At 33.5% G+C, this 18551-nt stretch overlaps 2 protein-coding genes and 1 long non-coding RNA gene across 6 annotated transcripts in view; 2 read left to right on the top strand and 1 right to left on the bottom strand.

The window, feature by feature from the left end:
- The first annotated feature begins 3244 nt into the window (after positions 1-3244).
- LOC146529074 (uncharacterized) lies at positions 3245-9234 on the top strand. Its single transcript, XR_014878993.1, has 2 exons — positions 3245-3943; positions 7116-9234. It is a non-coding gene; the product is annotated as an uncharacterized LOC146529074 (long non-coding RNA).
- Positions 8557-14024, bottom strand: LOC146529073 (zinc finger C4H2 domain-containing protein). Of its 4 annotated transcripts, XM_085201594.1 has the most exons (5): positions 13759-14022; positions 13313-13511; positions 10955-11322; positions 10207-10246; positions 8557-9999 (listed from the first exon to the last, which is right to left on the bottom strand). In XM_085201594.1, exons 1-4 carry the CDS (start codon positions 13815-13817, stop codon positions 10216-10218), a joined length of 657 nt encoding a protein of 218 aa, XP_085057720.1. In that variant the 5' UTR covers positions 13818-14022; the 3' UTR covers positions 8557-9999; positions 10207-10215. The 4 variants fall into 4 exon arrangements, with proteins under 4 accessions (XP_085057720.1, XP_085057719.1, XP_085057721.1 ...); XM_085201593.1 differs by lacking the exon at positions 10207-10246 and having other exon boundaries at positions 11003-11322; positions 13759-14024; XM_085201595.1 differs by lacking the exon at positions 10207-10246 and having other exon boundaries at positions 13759-14014.
- Positions 14025-14370: 346 nt separating this feature from the next.
- LOC146529071 (uncharacterized) overlaps positions 14371-18551 on the top strand; it is a 29060-nt gene continuing 24879 nt past the window's right edge. The window contains exons 1-3 of the mRNA XM_085201588.1: positions 14371-14771; positions 14846-15316; positions 15407-15502. Of these exons, the coding sequence (XP_085057714.1) occupies positions 14631-14771; positions 14846-15316; positions 15407-15502 (708 nt within the window). The 5' untranslated portion in view covers positions 14371-14630. The remainder of the gene's footprint in view (positions 14772-14845; positions 15317-15406; positions 15503-18551) is intronic.

Genomic DNA, 18551 nt, shown 5'->3' with positions numbered 1-18551 from the left:
GAGATTAGCGTGTACAAACAGATTACCCCCTCAATTATTTTGTAAATATATTCAATGTACAGACGCGCCATTTTTCCTTTCTTATTATATGTATAGATATAGGGGAAAGTGGGGTACAAGGTGTCTTCAACTAAGTTCCCTCTATCTACTCCGCTGATTTATTTATTTAAAATCCGATTGAAATAAAACAAACATACAAACTTTCAATCCCTTATTGGCACCCTTAGGGGGTAAATTCTAAAAAACCGTAAAACATATTTTCAATTAAACATTTTTAAGAGTCTGAATTTACAATTTTATAAAAATCGGTGCCGATTTAAAATTTTTTCCATACAAACTTTCAACCCCAAAATTTTCACTCCTTTAGGGTGAAAACAGTTAGTGGATGTCCAGATTACGAAAGTAAACATCTGTCCAAATTTCACGTTTGTACGTCGTCTTATATATATAGAGTACTAGCGGCCCGCTCGCGGTTTCACCCGCGTGAACTATGTTATTATCAATTTCTGTCTCCATGACTACGTCCTAGTGACATCTATGCAAAATTTGAGACGCCTAGCATTTGTAGTAACGAAGTTACATACAAACTTTCGACCCCAAAAACAACCCCTTAGAAGTCGAATATTGCAAATTCCCGTCTTAGCGAGCACCTACGTCCTATAAGTAGCTCCTATGCAAAATTTGAGATTCCTAACACATGTAGTTTCTGAGATTTCGTGATGAGTGAGTGACCTTTCGATTTTATATATATAGATAGAAGATATTATATTTGACTATCATAGTTAATACTTGTTGGTAACAGCGTTTTAATGTTGTTGTGTTCCTACTGCTAGTGGAAGTACCTAACGCAGTAGTTGGGCAGTCCGTACGATGTTATTGATTCTATTACGTTATTAAATGCTCTCACAAAGTTTTTGTAATTTTATTTTATTACTAGCGGCCTGCCCGCGGCTTCGCCTGCGTGAACTACGTTATTATTAATTACTGTCTCCATGAGTCTCCATGAGTACTTATGTCCTATAAATGACGTCCATGCAAAATTTGAGACTCCTAGCATTTGTAGTAACGAAGTTTCATACAAACTTTCAACCCCTTAGAAGTCGAATATTGCAAATTCCCGTCTTAGCGAGCACCTACGTCCTATAAATAGCTCCTATGCAAAATTTGAGATTCCTAGCACATGTAGTTTCTGAGATTTCGTGATGAGTGAGTGACTTTTCGATTTTATAAATATAGATATATGTTTGCACTGCTAGTTAGACGCTTCGGGGGTGACATATCATTTACTATTCGGCGAAAGGCGGAGGTGTGTGAAGATAATAATAATAAATATATAACTAACAAAGAAAATATTGTCATTAAAGGATTCACTGCTATAACATAAGTAAATGTATTATCTTCAAAAGATCTATTGTAAAAAACATTGATTGTGCACAAGATATTCCCACAACAGACAAACGAAATTGATGAGCTCTATTTATTGATGCCGATGTCCTTCAGTGAGAAACAGCTAGTTAAAATATGAGACTGAATTTTAACAACATTAATAAGACAAAAGTTAATTAGACTAAAATTTTGGAACACTGCAATGAGAAAATGCCCATCACGCTCAATGGCTATTGTTAAGGATGCTGATTACTTAATTATTTATCAAAATTTAATTGGACCACTACGGTTCTACGTAAGGTGTGGAGCTCTTCTCTACTGTTTAGAGACACTTTTCTTATTACCTAGTAACTGTTAATTTATTGTTATATTGAAAATAAGACATTTTATTGTACTTAAATAAAAGAAATCTACATCTAATAAGTCATAGAAAAACATAAATTTTCGCATATGTTCATAAAGATTTTTCTTTTTTATATAAACCTGTTTAAATAAAAATTTAATTAAGATCCAAACATATCTTTGTTTCAAGGTTTTCCAACGAGCCAAATTCACGGCACATATCATTACACTTTACACAAGTGTTACTTATTTTTAAAAAGTTATACCTAATTAAGTATATTTAATTTATATTTATTAATTTATTTAACTTTAAATATATAATAGATAATATTAAAATTTATCCATAATTCCATTTTTTGTACATACCTACTTCTAAATTCTACTTCTAGTTTCAGGAGTAGAGAGGTTAAGATTTTTGTCGTTTGTATACTAACACTGGGTTACCTACCAAGTTTCAGAGCTTTTCTAGAACTTTAGGAAGTATGGTACTCTACCCATAAAAACCTGTCTAAAAAACATGCAAGTTGTAGCCGTCAATAATTATTCTTTAACAATTATTCTTTCAAATTACTTTTAAAATGTTTAATGATCTCCATTGCACCATATAGTCTAAATCTAAAGTAAGTACTACAGTCTGGTGGAAGGTACTGCACCTTACCAGGACTGGCCTTGTACAACATAAGTATATTAAACATAGATTGACAGCCATCCAAAATAAAAAAAAATGTTTTTCATTAATTATATATGTACCTAACTTAGACCTCGAATTATCAGCCTTTCCGATAGCTGACTTCCGCATCTGCAAAACAAACTAGTACCTAATCGGTCGCATCCGGTGAGAAGTATCTACCTAACTATAAAAAGAATAGTTTAGTTTATATGTCATAAAATATTATCTTATAAGTGATATCGCATTTCAGATATCTTATTTTGAGGTTTATTTTGCTTAATGTATAAAAAATATTTTTATAATAACAAACTATACAGATATAATAGACCATCATAGCGCAGTGGATTCAAGTCTGACTGGAACAGTAAATTTCGTCATATTGTACTCGCTCTCGGAGTGGGTAGATAGAATGGTTATGTTATTTAATTCAATAGTAGGTAAATGTTAGACAATTTACTACTATTTTTCTTTTTATTATATAATAAACTAGCGGCCCGCTCGCGGCTTCGCCTGCGTGAACTACGTTATTAATTTCTGTCTCTATGAGTACCTATGTCCTATAAGTGACGTCCATGCAAAACTTGAGACTGCGTAACGAAGTTTCATACAAACTTTCAACCCCAAAAACAACCCCTTAGAAGTCGAATATTGCAAATTCCCGTCTTAGCGAGCACCTACGTCCTATAAGTAACTCCTATGCAAAATTTGAGATTCCTAGCACATGTAGTTTCTGAGATTTCATGATGAGTGAGTGACCTTTCGATTTTATATATATAGATAAGTATAGATTAGGTACTTAACGTGTACCTATACTGTATCCCGCACACAGCAGGGAAGACAGAGGGAACCAGCCACCCTCACCGCGGCCTCCGAAGGACTACCGTCCTGGAGGTGGAACAATTCCGCTTTATGCGTAAATAATTCAACTGCACAACTAATTATTTAATTAATTTTAAAAATCATTTAATCACGTCCTTTTAACAAATTTTCACGGCCGTCAGTTAGTAATGGCTGATGAATATTTCCAGTAACACGCATGAATAATATTTCAAGGTTACATAAAATGTGTAATTTCTAATCAAAAGATATGAAACGTAATCAAACCAATAGAGTATCTATTTCCCGTGGAAGCGAGTACTTACAATATCTTAACTTAGGTTCACGCCAGATACACGCAACGCACGCAAAAAAGAAAAAATCCGTATTATGTACTTATGTGCGTATTTCATGGAAAAATAGCATTATGAACTTATTTTATTTGTTTTTCAACAAATAACAGGTCGAGCTACGAACCATGACATTGGTACGGAACCCCTGGTTGCCGAGGCCCACTATATGTAGGAAGATCCCCGGAGTATAAACGGGGTCGAGGCGCGTCTGCTGTACTACGAGCTGTGTGGCGAGTGGCGCTCGGCGGTCGGCGACCTGCATAGTCAATAATGAACAACGTGTTTGTTATGTTCGGTAAACAATCCAATATACAACAAAGACACCTGAAACATCTGAAGGTGACTCACGGCGACTGTGACGACCACAAGATAAGAGGTAAATACTCCACATCGTTTATATAAACACAAAATTTCTTTTAAAATTTTATAATATAATCATAAATAAGTTTATAATAAGAATACTATTGCTGTTTAAGACTAACACCACCCTGTCGTTTTCTTTTAATAAAATACAAATAAATATAGATAGATAATTAAATTGTTTTTATATAAATAATTAGGTAAACTATTTAAGAATAACAATTTTACATCAAATAAAAATATTGTTTTGTAACAATGTTAGTAATTACTTATTGCAGTGGGCAGATATTTGAGTCGGTACTGTTTGCGCAGAATAATGTATTATGACTAATAACATGAACCTGGTAACCTGGTAAGCTCATTATATAAACAAACGTGATGTCAGCGTGGTGTCGCAGGTCGAGCGCGTGACTGCCGCCGCCAGTCACTGCCCTACTTAACTACTTATATTATATACATATTATCATAGTTTAAATATCTTTATAAAAACAAAGGAAAAATTTCCTTCTTTAAGACGACCTACGCCCTTGCAGTGTAGCCTACCTGCCTACCGCTGTGTTTCGTTGTAGAAATATAACGTGAAGAGTGGAATTTAACGCCGCAAAAGGCAAAAGCTGCATACTGCATAGGTGTAATTTTATTACACTGTTTTATAGCTTTGTAAATCATTACCTCGTTACTGCTGTTATCGGGTGACGGGGGGGGGGTATGTTAAATATAGGTAGCAAGTATAAATGCGTTGTTATAAAGCTTTAAAATACATTAATGAATCTAAAATATTTTTAGAAAGTTAAATCAGATTATAGAAAAAGCGGTTCCTTGCCATAACGGAATAAGGACAATAATTCCCCCACATGAGAATCGAACCCACAAATAACCTGTTTACAGTCAACTGCGTGTTGTCATGTAACAACATGTAGTCAACATGTAGTCTTTAACAATTACTAGAAAGAAAAGACGCAGCAATTACTTTAGATAGCTTCGTTCTGACGTTGATGATGACTTATACTAGCGGCCCAGTGCGGCCCAGTGCGGCCCAGTGCGGCCCAGTGCGGCCCGGACGATCGGCTTTCGTCAACAGCTTGTCTTCATAGGCCTAATCTAAACCTTTCCATTTCTCTCTATCTCTCGCTACCCTCATCCATTCTGTACCAGCTACTTTGTTAATACTGTCCTCCCAACGTTTAATTTGTCGCCCTTTATTTCTTTTCCCAATTCTGGGCTACCACTCTGTTATTGTTTTAGTCCATATTTCTCAGTTGTTTCTCTCAACATATGCCCTGTCCATTTCCATTTTAAAGTCTTGCATGTTGTTTCTGCGTCTCTAAATTTTGTTATACTTTTTATTTCTTTCAGCCTTACTTTATCTTTCCTCTTCACGCCAATTACACTTCGCTCTATACCATTTTGGCATACGTTTATTTTTTTCATTATTTTTTCTGATATTGCCCAAGTTTGGCAACCATATGTTAAGCATGGTAGAATGCACATATTATATACTTTTCTCTTCTCTTTCATTGTCCTGTCCTTCTGTCAATTTCCTTTTGCATAGTATCTTTCGCGGCTATAAGCTGCCCCAAATATATGGGTCATACTCATATGAGTGTTATGTTATAATTGCAATAATAAATAAAAGAAAATAGAACGATTTTTCATTCTTAATTTGACTATGCCTACCCTCTTATGATAAGTGGATAGTCTACACATCAAAATTTAAAAAAAAATGTAGTGAAAAAAATTCAAATTCCTTCATTTGTCCCCTTCTGTGGACTGTTCAGATTCGTAGTTCATATTTTCAAAAATATGTAATTTATGTTATTACGGCCGTGTTATCAAAATTACACATATTTTCATCGTAGAATATACTTGAGTTAAGTTTTTATTGATTATTTCCAAAATGTGCTTCAGCCTTTTTACTATAATTTCTAATAAACAAGCCGTTACACGTATATGACTCTTTTCCGTGATCCAAAAAATCTGCATTAAAAAATGTCTACTAAAGTTGCCATAAATGTAATATCTTTTAATTGGGTAATATTAAACAGCTATAGTTTGCTTACACCCTTTACGCAAGACAGATGTGTATTTTTATATTCCAATAAAAAGAATGGAGGAACTCTTCTCCCATAGTTTCGAGCTTGACTTGGGCAGTTCAGTTATTGTATATGTTCTGAAGTATTCGTACGTACTTTCCCTGTATTCCTTGTAGGGGAATTGTGCTTAAGATGACATACTTTTTGTTTGAAGACAAATATTTCAAATAAATAAAGTGATCTGAGAACAGCATATTGCGTATACTATTATATATTTCATAATCAACGAAATTATTTTAGTTTCAGAACAATCATCTTTCAAACATCATAAAAATAAACAAAAATCGCACTTAAAATGACATACTTAGTATGTTGCATAAAAATGCCATCATTATTTGTCGAGCATAGTTCACAAATAAATAGTTCCTTCTTTGCTGGGGGGCTTTTAAACAGTATTAAGGCCGGATTCATACATGTTGCAAATTTTATGAGGTTGGATTCCGTTATCAGTCACTTCCTTTTCCAAAAGGGAAATAAGCTTCGTCACCTGCAGCTATTGAATGCCCTTGCTCTAGCAGCCTTATCCATGTCTTCTTGTGACCAATATATATTTGTTTGTAATTGCCAGGCATTTTGTAGGTAAAGCAAAAAAAATACATAGATTCTAATTATAAGGGTAAGATAGTATGCCATCTTATACTTACGTTTTGTATGTCATCTTACCCAATAGATATATGAATTTAATTTTAACCGTTGTGACAAAAGTTTATAGGTTAGGATGCGCTTTTAGCGTTAGTTGTGTCATATAATAATCCTATTTTACATTTATAATTAGTTCAAAGAGAAAATCTTTATCTTACATGTCTTTTCATCATCAAGCAAAAGCGAAAGAAAAATTTGTTGCAATTGAAAATAACGAAAACATAAATTACTTGCCCATCTGCATTCACTTTCAGCCATACTGAATTTAAGCACTAGCTGCATCTACTCTCTAAAACGTCACAAGATCGCACTTAGCGCTAATAGTTTCATCAATATTGGTAGTGTGTCATCTTATCATAGTATGCCATCTTGAGCACAATTCCCCTATGGATTTGCCAACCATAATCAGAGCTGTAACTTTAATTCAAGAAGGACATTCACAGCGTTCTGTAGCTCTACAGGTCACCTATTCACGACGAGCGATACAAAATGGTTGGAATCGTTTTCAAGAGACAGGAACGGTATCCAGAAGACGAGTATCAGGTAGAATTAGACCCACCACCGCGCAAGAAGACCGGTATGTTCTCTTGACTGCACGAAGATAGCGTTTTATCACCGCTCACTGCTTACAAAACCGCTCGCGGCAAGCCACAGATACCCGCGTTAGTGATCAAACAATTAGAAAATGGTTGCACGAAGACCAGCAGTTCTCCAGAAGACGAATATTGTGAATTCCACTAACAAGTGCTCATCGTGCAAACCGTTTAGCGTATGCAAGGCAATATCTTGCCTGGGACATAAGTGACTGGAGCACAGTGTTGTTTACTGAAGAGAGTAAAGTGATATTTTTAATGATGATAGGCGCATTAGTGTTTGGAGATGTGAAGGTGAGCGATTTTCAGATGCTTACATCCGAGAAAGTGACAAATTCGGGGGTCCCAATGTGATGGTGTGGGGAGGCATCAGTCTATCGGGTAGAATTGAACTAATAATACTATAAGGAGGCACTGTAACAGCTCAGCGATACATTGAAGAGGTTATCAGGCCTCATGTGGTGCCTTTTGCTCAGAGAATTGGTGCAAGATTCGAGCTGATGCACGACAATGCACGCACACACATTGCTCGAGCCACCAAAGCAGCTCTAGAGGAGTCTGATATTGAGGTGTTACCTTGGTCTGCCAACAGTCCAGACCTCAACCCGATAGAATACATGTGAGATCTACTCAAACGAAGCGTTCGAAGTGCTGACCGGCCCGTACATAACGAGCCACAGCCGATTGAAGTGCTCAAATCAAGCTGGGAGCAAATTCCTCAAGAAACTGTACGAAACCTGATTGAAAGTATCCTTTACAGGCCTCAGGGATGTGTACAAACACGAGGAGGACACACACGATATTGAAGACAACAAAAAAAAGCTTTAGAAATGCTAAAAGTTATTGAAAGCTTTATGAGCGGGAGTGAAATTTTTGTCAAAATTTAATTTAATTTTATTGGATCGATTTTAACTAAATTTTAAGTTAATTACATTAGAAAATGGTAAAGCTAATGAATTTCATCATTTTCTAATACCTAAGTCCCAGTAACACATAAGTATACTTGAAAATTGCAGTGGCCCTTATTTATTTTGTTTTGAGTAGTGTATAATAAACTAAATAGAATATTTTTTATCATATAATGTTTTCACATATATTTAGATATTTTTGCAAAGTAATATTGCCAAACAAACAAACTCTACTACATCCCAATGATTGAGGTAGGCCGAGGGAACCTAGTGTTAAGATACCGTACATCTTTTATGTGACCACAGATGTAGGTTCTACCTTAAGATTTAAGTCTTGTGTAAACCTGTTTTGTGGTTCTTTGATTTTCAATAAAAAAAGAAATAAAAAAACAGTTGACACGAAACTTGTATATTTTATAAAAAAAAAAACAACAAATTATATTATCATCGATGCAGAGATTTTGACACTTGAGTGACACCTCAGTGAGTTTATCCCATATTTTTTCATTTTTATACTGTATATATACAATTTACATTTTTTATTATAAAAGATAAAATAATTGTGCAGTTCCAAACTAAAGTCAGATAATAAATGTAAATCTAAACATACAAACTACTTATGATAATATTTACAAGTGTTTTGGCACATACACGATGCGTTTACTTACATTATAAATCCAGAACATGAACACTCACGTTTAGACAGTCGTACGTTACCGAGTGTTTTTGTGATACTTTTATTTAATTTCAATTAACATTTATTTACAATCAGATTAAATAAAAATAGGAAAAGACTAGACCAGGGTTTCTTAAACTATGGGTCGCGACCCTAAAAGGGGTCGCGTAGCAAAATTCTGGGGTCGCGAGAGATTGAAGAGAGATGTTGAAGAGGTCTTACGTCCAGCAGTTTCCAACATTCCACCAAGATTTGATTTGTTATGCAATAAAAAACAGGCGCATCCATCTCATTAAATTTCTTACTTATATTTTAATTTAATACTTACCACGCAACTACTTGAATATATTCGAGCGAATTAAGACGGTCAGAATCCACTTTTATTTTTGAAACTATAATAAATAAAATTTTATAATGTTTTGTGCAATTGTTAATTTTAGATTTTTGTATGTTTCAAAACGAATTCTAAAACTATATATTTTCATATGTATATGTATATTGTTACCTAATAAATAAATCATCAAAAAATATTAATTTATTTTTCTATGGGGGGTCGTTAAGAAACTCGCTATCATAAATGGGGTCGTGAATGACAAAAGTTTAAGAAGCCCTGGACTAGACCGTATTTATTTGTTTCATTATAAAATAAGTTATTCGATCATGCCCATTATAAAATAATCTTATTTATAGAAAAGTCACACATATTATGGCGACATTTAAGCAATATATGACTAATGCAATAAATATTATATATAATTTTTTGGCGATGGAAATTAAAGTATTTAATATATTGTCTATTTTTCTATCATAAAATTTCAATATTATACACAATATAATACACAGAATATATGACAGTATTCTACACACAAACTTTTTTTAAACAATAATGATTAGAGATGTACCAGTTCTTTTAGAATTTTCATTCACTTAACGATATACATAAAACATTTGTATAAATAAAATACTGCAATATTTATGTATACTTCTGTAAATAAAATAATACGAATGTTGAATATGTATTTAAGTAGGATGACTATTTCTTCTTGGGTTTCTTGGGATTGCGGGAGCGGCTCTTGGCCTTGCAGAGCGGGCAGATGGGCGCGTTGCGGTGTATCTGCTGGTGGCACGACAGGCACGACTTCATGGGGGGCGGCTGCTGTCTGCAGGCAGGCGGGTAAACGGATATTTACTGATGTATGTACACTAAGTATTACTATTTTTAGGGAACTTCACGTCGTATCCCATATGCATCCCTAATAATGATATATATATATATAATGTATCATATAGATATTTTTTATTAGAGAAGGCAAAATACCATGAATGAGGGATGTGTCAGATACCAAGTGTTCTCCCTAAAAACTCACCTCATTTCTTCAGCGAATATTAGTTGTACTGGCCCTTTTCCTAGTTAAGAATATAATTGAAATTTTATATATAACACTAAATTATAAAAACTTAATGAAAAAGCATAAAAAATAGAAATAAATAAACAAATGAGATAAATTATAAAATAGGACAGAAAGGAAAATGTGGAAAGGTTTTTTTTTCAGTTTTTTTATGTAGTACATAGCAAGATAGGCACAGGGAACCTTGTGCCTATCTTGTGCCTTGAGTAGAAATCGAAAAAGGTAATTGTAGTGTTATTACATTAATATGAAAAAAAGAATACTAATATTTAGGCCATTTGTGACGCAGAGACACAGTGAATGGTTGTGAGTTCGATCCCCGCCCGAGGAAACGAAATATTTATTTAAATGTGTGTTGATGATGACTTTGAACATTTTATTTGGAATGGTGTATCAACGGCGTGTATGTAGACTTAAACGAAACTATAAAGAAAATTCCCAAAAAGACAACACACCAAAATGTAATAAAGTAGGTTATGATAACCAAATATAATAAGTAAATGTGTTAATAATACACAGAGCATTTTTTTCTTTCACACACAGAGCTTTCTATGGGGCTATTATTTGTATTGAACTATCTTTACTACATCTAAATAAATTAGTGGAAATTGGCAAGAGTGAGTGAAAAGTGAGAGAAATTAATAAATTAAAGGAAAAGAGGGATACGGATTTAGTAAGGAGTCGCAACAAAAGAAACAAACCGAACCTCAACGAGACGGTAAGGAAATCCTGATCGAGAGCAGGATTGGCAGACCTGAAGGCAGGCGGCGGGGGCGGCTTGCGGGGCGCCGGCGCCAGGAACGCGCCCACTCCCACTGCCGACGCCACGCTCCCTCCCACCCCCACGCTCCCCCCGACTCCCACGCCCACTCGAGACGGAGTGGCCGGGAACCTGTCAGGAGTGATGGGACTGCCCTCCTCTTCATGCAAGTCCGGTAGACGCTCCAGTCCTAAGCATTGTCTCCGCAAAAGGTCTACTTCAGTTTTCAATGGCCGATAATCTTCATGTAGTCGTGATGCATTTGATAGCTTTCGTGACATGCTTTCTTCTGTTTGTTTGATTACTGTCTCCATCTGAAATAATAATGTTATTGACATATTAACAGACCATTCATCCATCAAAATCATTTTGAGAGTTCACTTTGTTATCTATCTGGAACAGTTCAGCTAAAAATCTGAAAACTATTCATTTGTGGTTACATAATGTTTTTAAAACACTATATTTTTTTTATAATATTAAGAGATATACTGTAATGTTTTTATTGTATTATTCATACTGAAATATTTTTATTGCTATATATTATGTTTTTAGTTATATAAATATTATATATCTTAAGTATATAATTCTATTTTTTTAAATTATTATGATAAAATTGAAAAGAATGATCGACCGAGTACGTCAGATATCCGATAACGTCAGGGACAAAACGGCCGATACCTTACAATCAACATCAAGCAAACGAACGAGATTTTATTAAGAAACTAGCATGTTGCCTTGTACTTACTCAAATAAAATAACGCCTTGTCAATACTAAACTACTCCAAGAATTGAGGACTTTGACACGCGTTTTAGGATGTGATCTATAATACAATACAATACACAATGATCAATCATCTACCATCTACTGAACATGAAGCAGAATGAAAAGTAATTCCGAGTTCTTGGAAAACATGTAAACTCTGTCCTCCAAAGCTACGTAGAAAGACAACACATACTTATGTTGGCTGCAATCACCCTCTTTGCCTACAATGTCCAGAGCCAATGTATATCGATTTACAATTGTACCCTATGTTGAGGTGTTGTCAAAATCTTTATTTTATTGCATAGGAGGCTATTTTTAATTTGTTTTCAATTGTTAGAATTAAAATATTGTTAAAAAAATATTTATTGTATTAACTGTCCTTTATTTATAGTATTATGTTCTTAAACCTATGTTCGAGGACCTATGTTGCCAAAAACTGAAATTGTGACTTGAAATTCCTTAAATTTTAGCGATACGTAAAGTTTAAGCAAAAGTTATTTTATTTATATTACTTTTGTTTAATTTAGGCCTATTCATGTAAACTAAGACATAAATTTTCTTCTCGTCTTGAAAAAGCAGCTTAAGTGTCACCAATAAATACAGGGGCCTCACAGACCCCACATCCATAGTAATGTAATAAAAAATGACGTCCATATAGGGCCATATGACGTCAAAGGTTAAAAGAGGGTAAAAATTGGTATTGAAGCTGCTGGTTCAAGTGAGGTATCAGATGAAAGGATAATCCAATAGATATTATTAAATTTTTATGATGCACTGATTGGTATACATAAAACACACAGACAGACATAGTTTCCCAACTATAATGAGAATATAGTTAAAAAACATATAAAAATTTAGAAGCATATAAAAATTAAAACACGGGACTTGAACCTGTGCCTCTTGGAAATTGTACAATCGGTGTATTTAAACTATATCATATTGTTTGTACCAGTGTCTCTAAGGAGATTTTTACAAATTTCACCTTAAGAATAATCTTATGACAAGTGAGAATGTACATATATTTTATGTTCACAAGCCAAATAGCTCTTATATTCTGTAATGTTACCATGAATCCATTATCCTTCCTACACTTATAACACAAACTACTCTCAATGCAACAAAATAAACAAGTCTCATGTACAATGGCCGCTGCCACTGGCCACTAGTTACAACAACAAACTACAAACACCTGCTGTTTACAGTAGTAGTATTTCTGTATCATGTGGAACTATTTATTTCTGGCCTCACTATTACTATTGTACTTATTCAGTCTGAGCATTGAAACAATTTGAATCATAAGTAGTGCCTCTAAAAGCATTTTTTTATTGTATGTGGATTTATTTAATTATTATATTATATATTATTTCCTGTTCATAGAGAAAATCTAATAGACTATTAAAATACTTACATCTCCACTTTTTTAAAATACTTGCAGAAAAACATTACAATCTTCAAATAACCTATGTATTATTTAAATAATTTAGTATCATGCAATTGATTATTTAAAATCTCTGATTTTGCAATAAGGCTTAAAGACTCACTGCATTAATATCAGCATGTATTTGGCGTAGTTCCTCTACATGGCTCATCTTCTCCTGCTGCAGCAACTCCATCTCGCGCTTGTACTGCGCCAGGCAACGGCCCTCCTGATCGCCGCTACGGACCTCATTCAGTATACTCCGTTTTAATCGCTCCAGAGTTATCGTTTTGTTCCTGCAAGCCACATTATACATCCCCCTTCTATAAAATGTCAAAACCAATTGTATCATAATTATTGTTCTTTTTTTTGTTTATAAAAAAAGTGAATTAATAAATGCAAATCGCATCGTATAGATGTTAATTAATTAGTGTAATTCTGTAAAATTCCAAGAACACATTTTTATACGCATAGTGTGTAATAAACTAAAGTATAATATAAATCGGTGTCAAGTGTTTATTGATCGAGCCTACAGGTGCTAAGGCCCAACATTGATAATAGCAAGCTCACCTGATCTCTTTCATGGCTTCTAATTTGTGATAAATTTCTCGTTCGTTTTCTGCAGTCATTTTCTGTTTTATGAAAAGTATAATTTTTTCTCGGATAAGAAAATAAATTAAAAATACAAAGTGAAAGCGGTGATAATTAGAAAACACACATGAGAATTGAGATGAGATTGAGATAGGCTGACTTGTGATGCCCTCTAGAGTAAGATGCACAGAACCACAGAACCACAGAACACATTTACTCGGTAAGATGTCCTTGTCCTTGGTTCTCAATTGAGACACGACACTTGTGCCGCGAATGAATCATATATTAGTTTATTAATGACATTATTTTTGTATATGTCCTAATATTTCTTATAATTAAGATTCAGTCACATATTTACATTATGTGATTAAGATCATATAATAATAAGTTATTTGTCCCTTAAAATACTTTAATATTCCATAACAGTAATAAAATATTAAATATCCATGAAATATTCCACAATCAAATAAAAATGTACTTAGTAATGTATATGGCTCCAGCTTCTGTCAGATTATTAAAAATGTTTAATCTGCGTTAAACGCTATGAATTTTTAGACATAATATATGAATATATATTATATGAAATTATGAATCTGTCTAAATGAAAATGGCCGAATGACTATTGAAAGCGGCTTGCTGTCAAAATATAAAAATAATTTTTATTAACGCGTATGCCATAATTTTAAGAAAATGGACAGTTTTCATGCATCGTTATCTAAAAGAAACTGAATGAATTCCAGAAAGTTTTTCTTTGATATTCGGAAAGATATTAAGCAAAGGTCATTTACACCTTTGCAGATTGCTTCGTGTCGTGTCTACTAAAGCACTATTTCTCGCACTGTTTACGTCTTATGATGAGTGAAGAAGGTGGCGACGACTCCTCGCCGAGACCCAAACGTAAAATCAAGAGAGTGCTTGTGTTGTCATCCTCCTCAGATTCTGATAGCGATGAGAGCGTCGGCGTGGCGGGGACACGAAGAAAAAGATTGAGAGTAATTACTTAATAATGTTGTATTTGTTTAAAGAATAAGTGACGATGTGCTTACGAATCCTATTTGATTTTCAGGTTATTAGTGATGGAGAAAGTAGTGATAGTAGTGGAAGTTCCATAATATGTTCAGCAGTTGCACGAAGAAGAACATTACCAAAACTTCGTGATTCAGAAGCCGAGACCGACAGCTCTGGGTGGATGAGTGACGGCGCCAAGCTTACAGCCGGCAGTGCACCAGGCAAACCTGCATCAGGTTTTGCATCAGACAGTTCAGAGGGTAATTCTGATAAATGTTCAATATGTCTTTTGCGATTCAAAGATCAGCAAGTGGGAACACCAGAAACCTGTGAACATATATTCTGCTTAGATTGCATCACAGAGTGGTCAAAAAATGTCAATACATGTCCAGTTGATAGAATTACTTTTAATAAAATAATAGTAAAAGCATGTGCAGGAGGTAGAGTCCTACGTACTGAAGAAGTGAAAGTAGTGGAGAGAAGTCCTTCTATTGAAATTCTCGTCACAGAAGATCTAACTGTGTGTGAGGTTAGTGATTTATTAGTGAGTGACTTTACATTGTGTAAAAATAATGAATATGTTTATTTCATAACAATTATGAATTATATTTGTTTGTAGATATGTGGCAACAGTGACAATGAGGAAACCATGTTGTTATGTGATGGTTGTGACCTTGGCTACCACATGCAGTGTCTCACACCCCCACTTACAGAGGTATCTAAAATTTTATTTTTTGATATCCAAAATTATAGCATAAATTTGTACCAAAGAATTATAATAAATTAAATCTTACTCAATAATTTATAATTTTATCATAATTTACAAGAAAATAATTGAAAACTAACTGAAAAATAATTTTAATTGATTCATTTGTAGTAAACAAAACAAATTTTGTTTTCCTCAAATATTCTAGCCTCTATGATTTCCTAGTTAATCATACTCCTTGTGTGATGGTGGTTAATTCTTCAAAGCTATCCTCTCTGTAGCTACTTGTGCAACCACTCATGCTATCAGCAACTACCAGCAGAGGCTGGGGATAACCGCAGAATGAAAAATGACCATTGGCTCATTGTCATCATTAATATTTGTGTTATTATCATTTGTTTTTATCAACTCATTATTGGTAACAATGACTATGTAATGTTATGTTATTATCCAGATATAAATATTTTTTTTTTTTCTTTTTTATTTAAGAGCTTTGTCGTGACAATGACCATGCCACCCTGTTTGGTTAACATTCTAATTAATGTTAGTTACAATCAATTATTTTTATTCTGAACTATATACAATATTTTTTTCCTAACACAGAGTCTGGTACCGCTAAAGCACTGTTACATGCTTCTATATCATTGTAGAAATCTCTGCAAATTAGCCGAAGTCTCAGAGGCTCATTCTGGACACATTCCATCGTACCATGATATACGTCATCTATGGTGTTACATGTACAACAATTAGGAGAATCAATTTTTTTCATTAAAAATGTGAATTTGTTTGATGAAATGTGTCCTGATCTAAGTCTTAAACACGTCACCCAATCTCTTCTATTTAGGCAAACAGAGTCAATCCACGATTTTATTGAAGGTTCTACTTGAATAGTTCTGTACCAAATACCCTTAGTTAGAGATTGTTGGTCGAAATATTCCTTCCAAAACGAGTAACACAAATTTCTTATTAAATAAACACAATCAGAAAATACCAGTTTGATAGTCATTGGAACGCCATTCATAATTCCCTCTTTGGCCAGTGTATAAGCAATTTCATTACCTAAAATATGAACGTGTGAAGGGGTCCATTGTAAGATTTATTCTGCTGATCATACTCATGAATTAATTTTAAAATATTAAATGCTACGGGAATACCTTTAAAATGGATGGAATGGAAATATTTTTATCGATTTGAAATTTAATAAATTCCGAATTTTGATCATCATAAAAAGCTGCCCCTGATAAATTGCCTTCTTTAGACCCATCTGTATAAATCTTATAGAAGCCACTATAATCATTGCTTATAAACCGTTGGCAGTGATCACCCAAGTAATCACTATTGTAAGTCCTTTTAGTTTTATTGAAGCTATCAATATTTATTTTAATTACATTTTCTACTGCTATTTTGTTTATCCAAGTATCAAAAGAAAAGAAATTAATTTTGTTACTCTGATTTACTTCAAGATATCTAAATCGCTTATGAATATTTAATAATAATGGTTTACGTTTTCTTTTCCATTTATACAACACATCACTTGCAATAGAAGTTTCTAAAATCTGAATAGTATTACACAATTTAAATGACTTAGATCTCAACCAAAACTTACCGCCTAGATAGAATCTTCTAAATTGAAGAGGCTGTATACCCAGATCAGATTCCATAACATGAGTTGGAGTACTTCTAACATAGCCGCCAATAATTCTTAACGCTTTATTTTGTACTAAGTCCAATTTTTTTAAATTACTTAAATTATATTAAATTAAAAAACTTGCATAATCTAAACGACTTTGAATAGAAGATAAATAAATATGTCTAAGGTGTTTGGGATGAACTCCCCACCCAGACCCAGCTAGTACTTTAAAAATATTAAGAAATTTTAAAATTTTTCCCTGTAATTCATTGACTTGTTTAGCCCATCTTAAACATCTATCCAACCAACAACCCAAATATTTAACGTTTTCTACTACTTCTAACAATTTTTCATTGACATATATTTTAACAAGAAATCTATTAATGCCCTTTTTAAATACAATAATTTTGCTTTTAGATGTTGAAATTTTCATACCTATCTCATTGACACAATTATAAAATTTATTAACAGGCAGCTGTAGAACGGCTTGCCCTTCATTTATATTAGAACATGATGTGTATAAAACAAAATCATCAGCATATTGTAAAAAAATAATATTTGTCATGGTTTCACATATATTAGAAGTAGCAATATTAAATAATAAGGGAGACAAAGGATCTCCCTGTGCTAAACCCTGGCAAGTCTTATGATAAATATTATTATTAACATTAATTTGAAGATATCTCTCAGACAGAATCTTCCATATATAGTTACACATTATGGAACCAATACCTATATCATCAAGCGTTTTCACCAAAGAATAAATATCCAAACTATTGTATGCATTATCAAGATTTACAAAACAGGCTATCGTTGAAAGATTTTTTGTAAAGTTTAATTGTATTGCAGATACCAAAACACTAAGGCAATCTAAAGTAGATCTCATTTTCCTAAATCCTACTGTGCTTGGTGAAAAAAACCCATTATTTTCTATATACCATTCTAATCTTTTTTGAAGTACGGAATGAAAATTTTTGCATAAACAGGATATTAATGATATCGGACGTAGAGCTCCAGCATTTGATATATCGCGACCAGGCTTTGGATTTGGTATAACTGATATATACCGCCACTGTTTCGGAATAAAGCTATTTATCAGAATCCTATTGTAAATATTTACCAAAACCGTCAGAGCATTAGATGATAAATAATTAACCAAAGAATACGAAATATTATCATGACTTGGAGCTGTATCTTTAAATTTAATACAGGACCTTAATTCGTTCTCTGTGATCCTAGACTCTAATTGTGGATTAGATGAGTTAAACAATGGACTTTTTCCGCATACAAAATCTGGACATAAACTACTTAATAAATTTGTAGCCATTGTATCATCAATATTATTTATTTGCAGTTTATAACCTTTAATCCATCTCATTTGGTTCCACATATCCAAAGATGAAGTTGATTCTCCTATAGATGTACAAA

The sequence above is a fragment of the Heliconius melpomene genome, chromosome 18 (assembly GCF_056956725.1).
Source record: "Heliconius melpomene rosina isolate 202511_hmr_F chromosome 18, ASM5695672v1, whole genome shotgun sequence".
In the NCBI taxonomy this organism is placed as follows: domain Eukaryota; kingdom Metazoa; phylum Arthropoda; class Insecta; order Lepidoptera; family Nymphalidae; genus Heliconius; species Heliconius melpomene.
The sequence above is the reverse complement of the archived record's forward strand: the minus strand, read 5'-3'. Positions and strand labels throughout refer to the sequence as shown.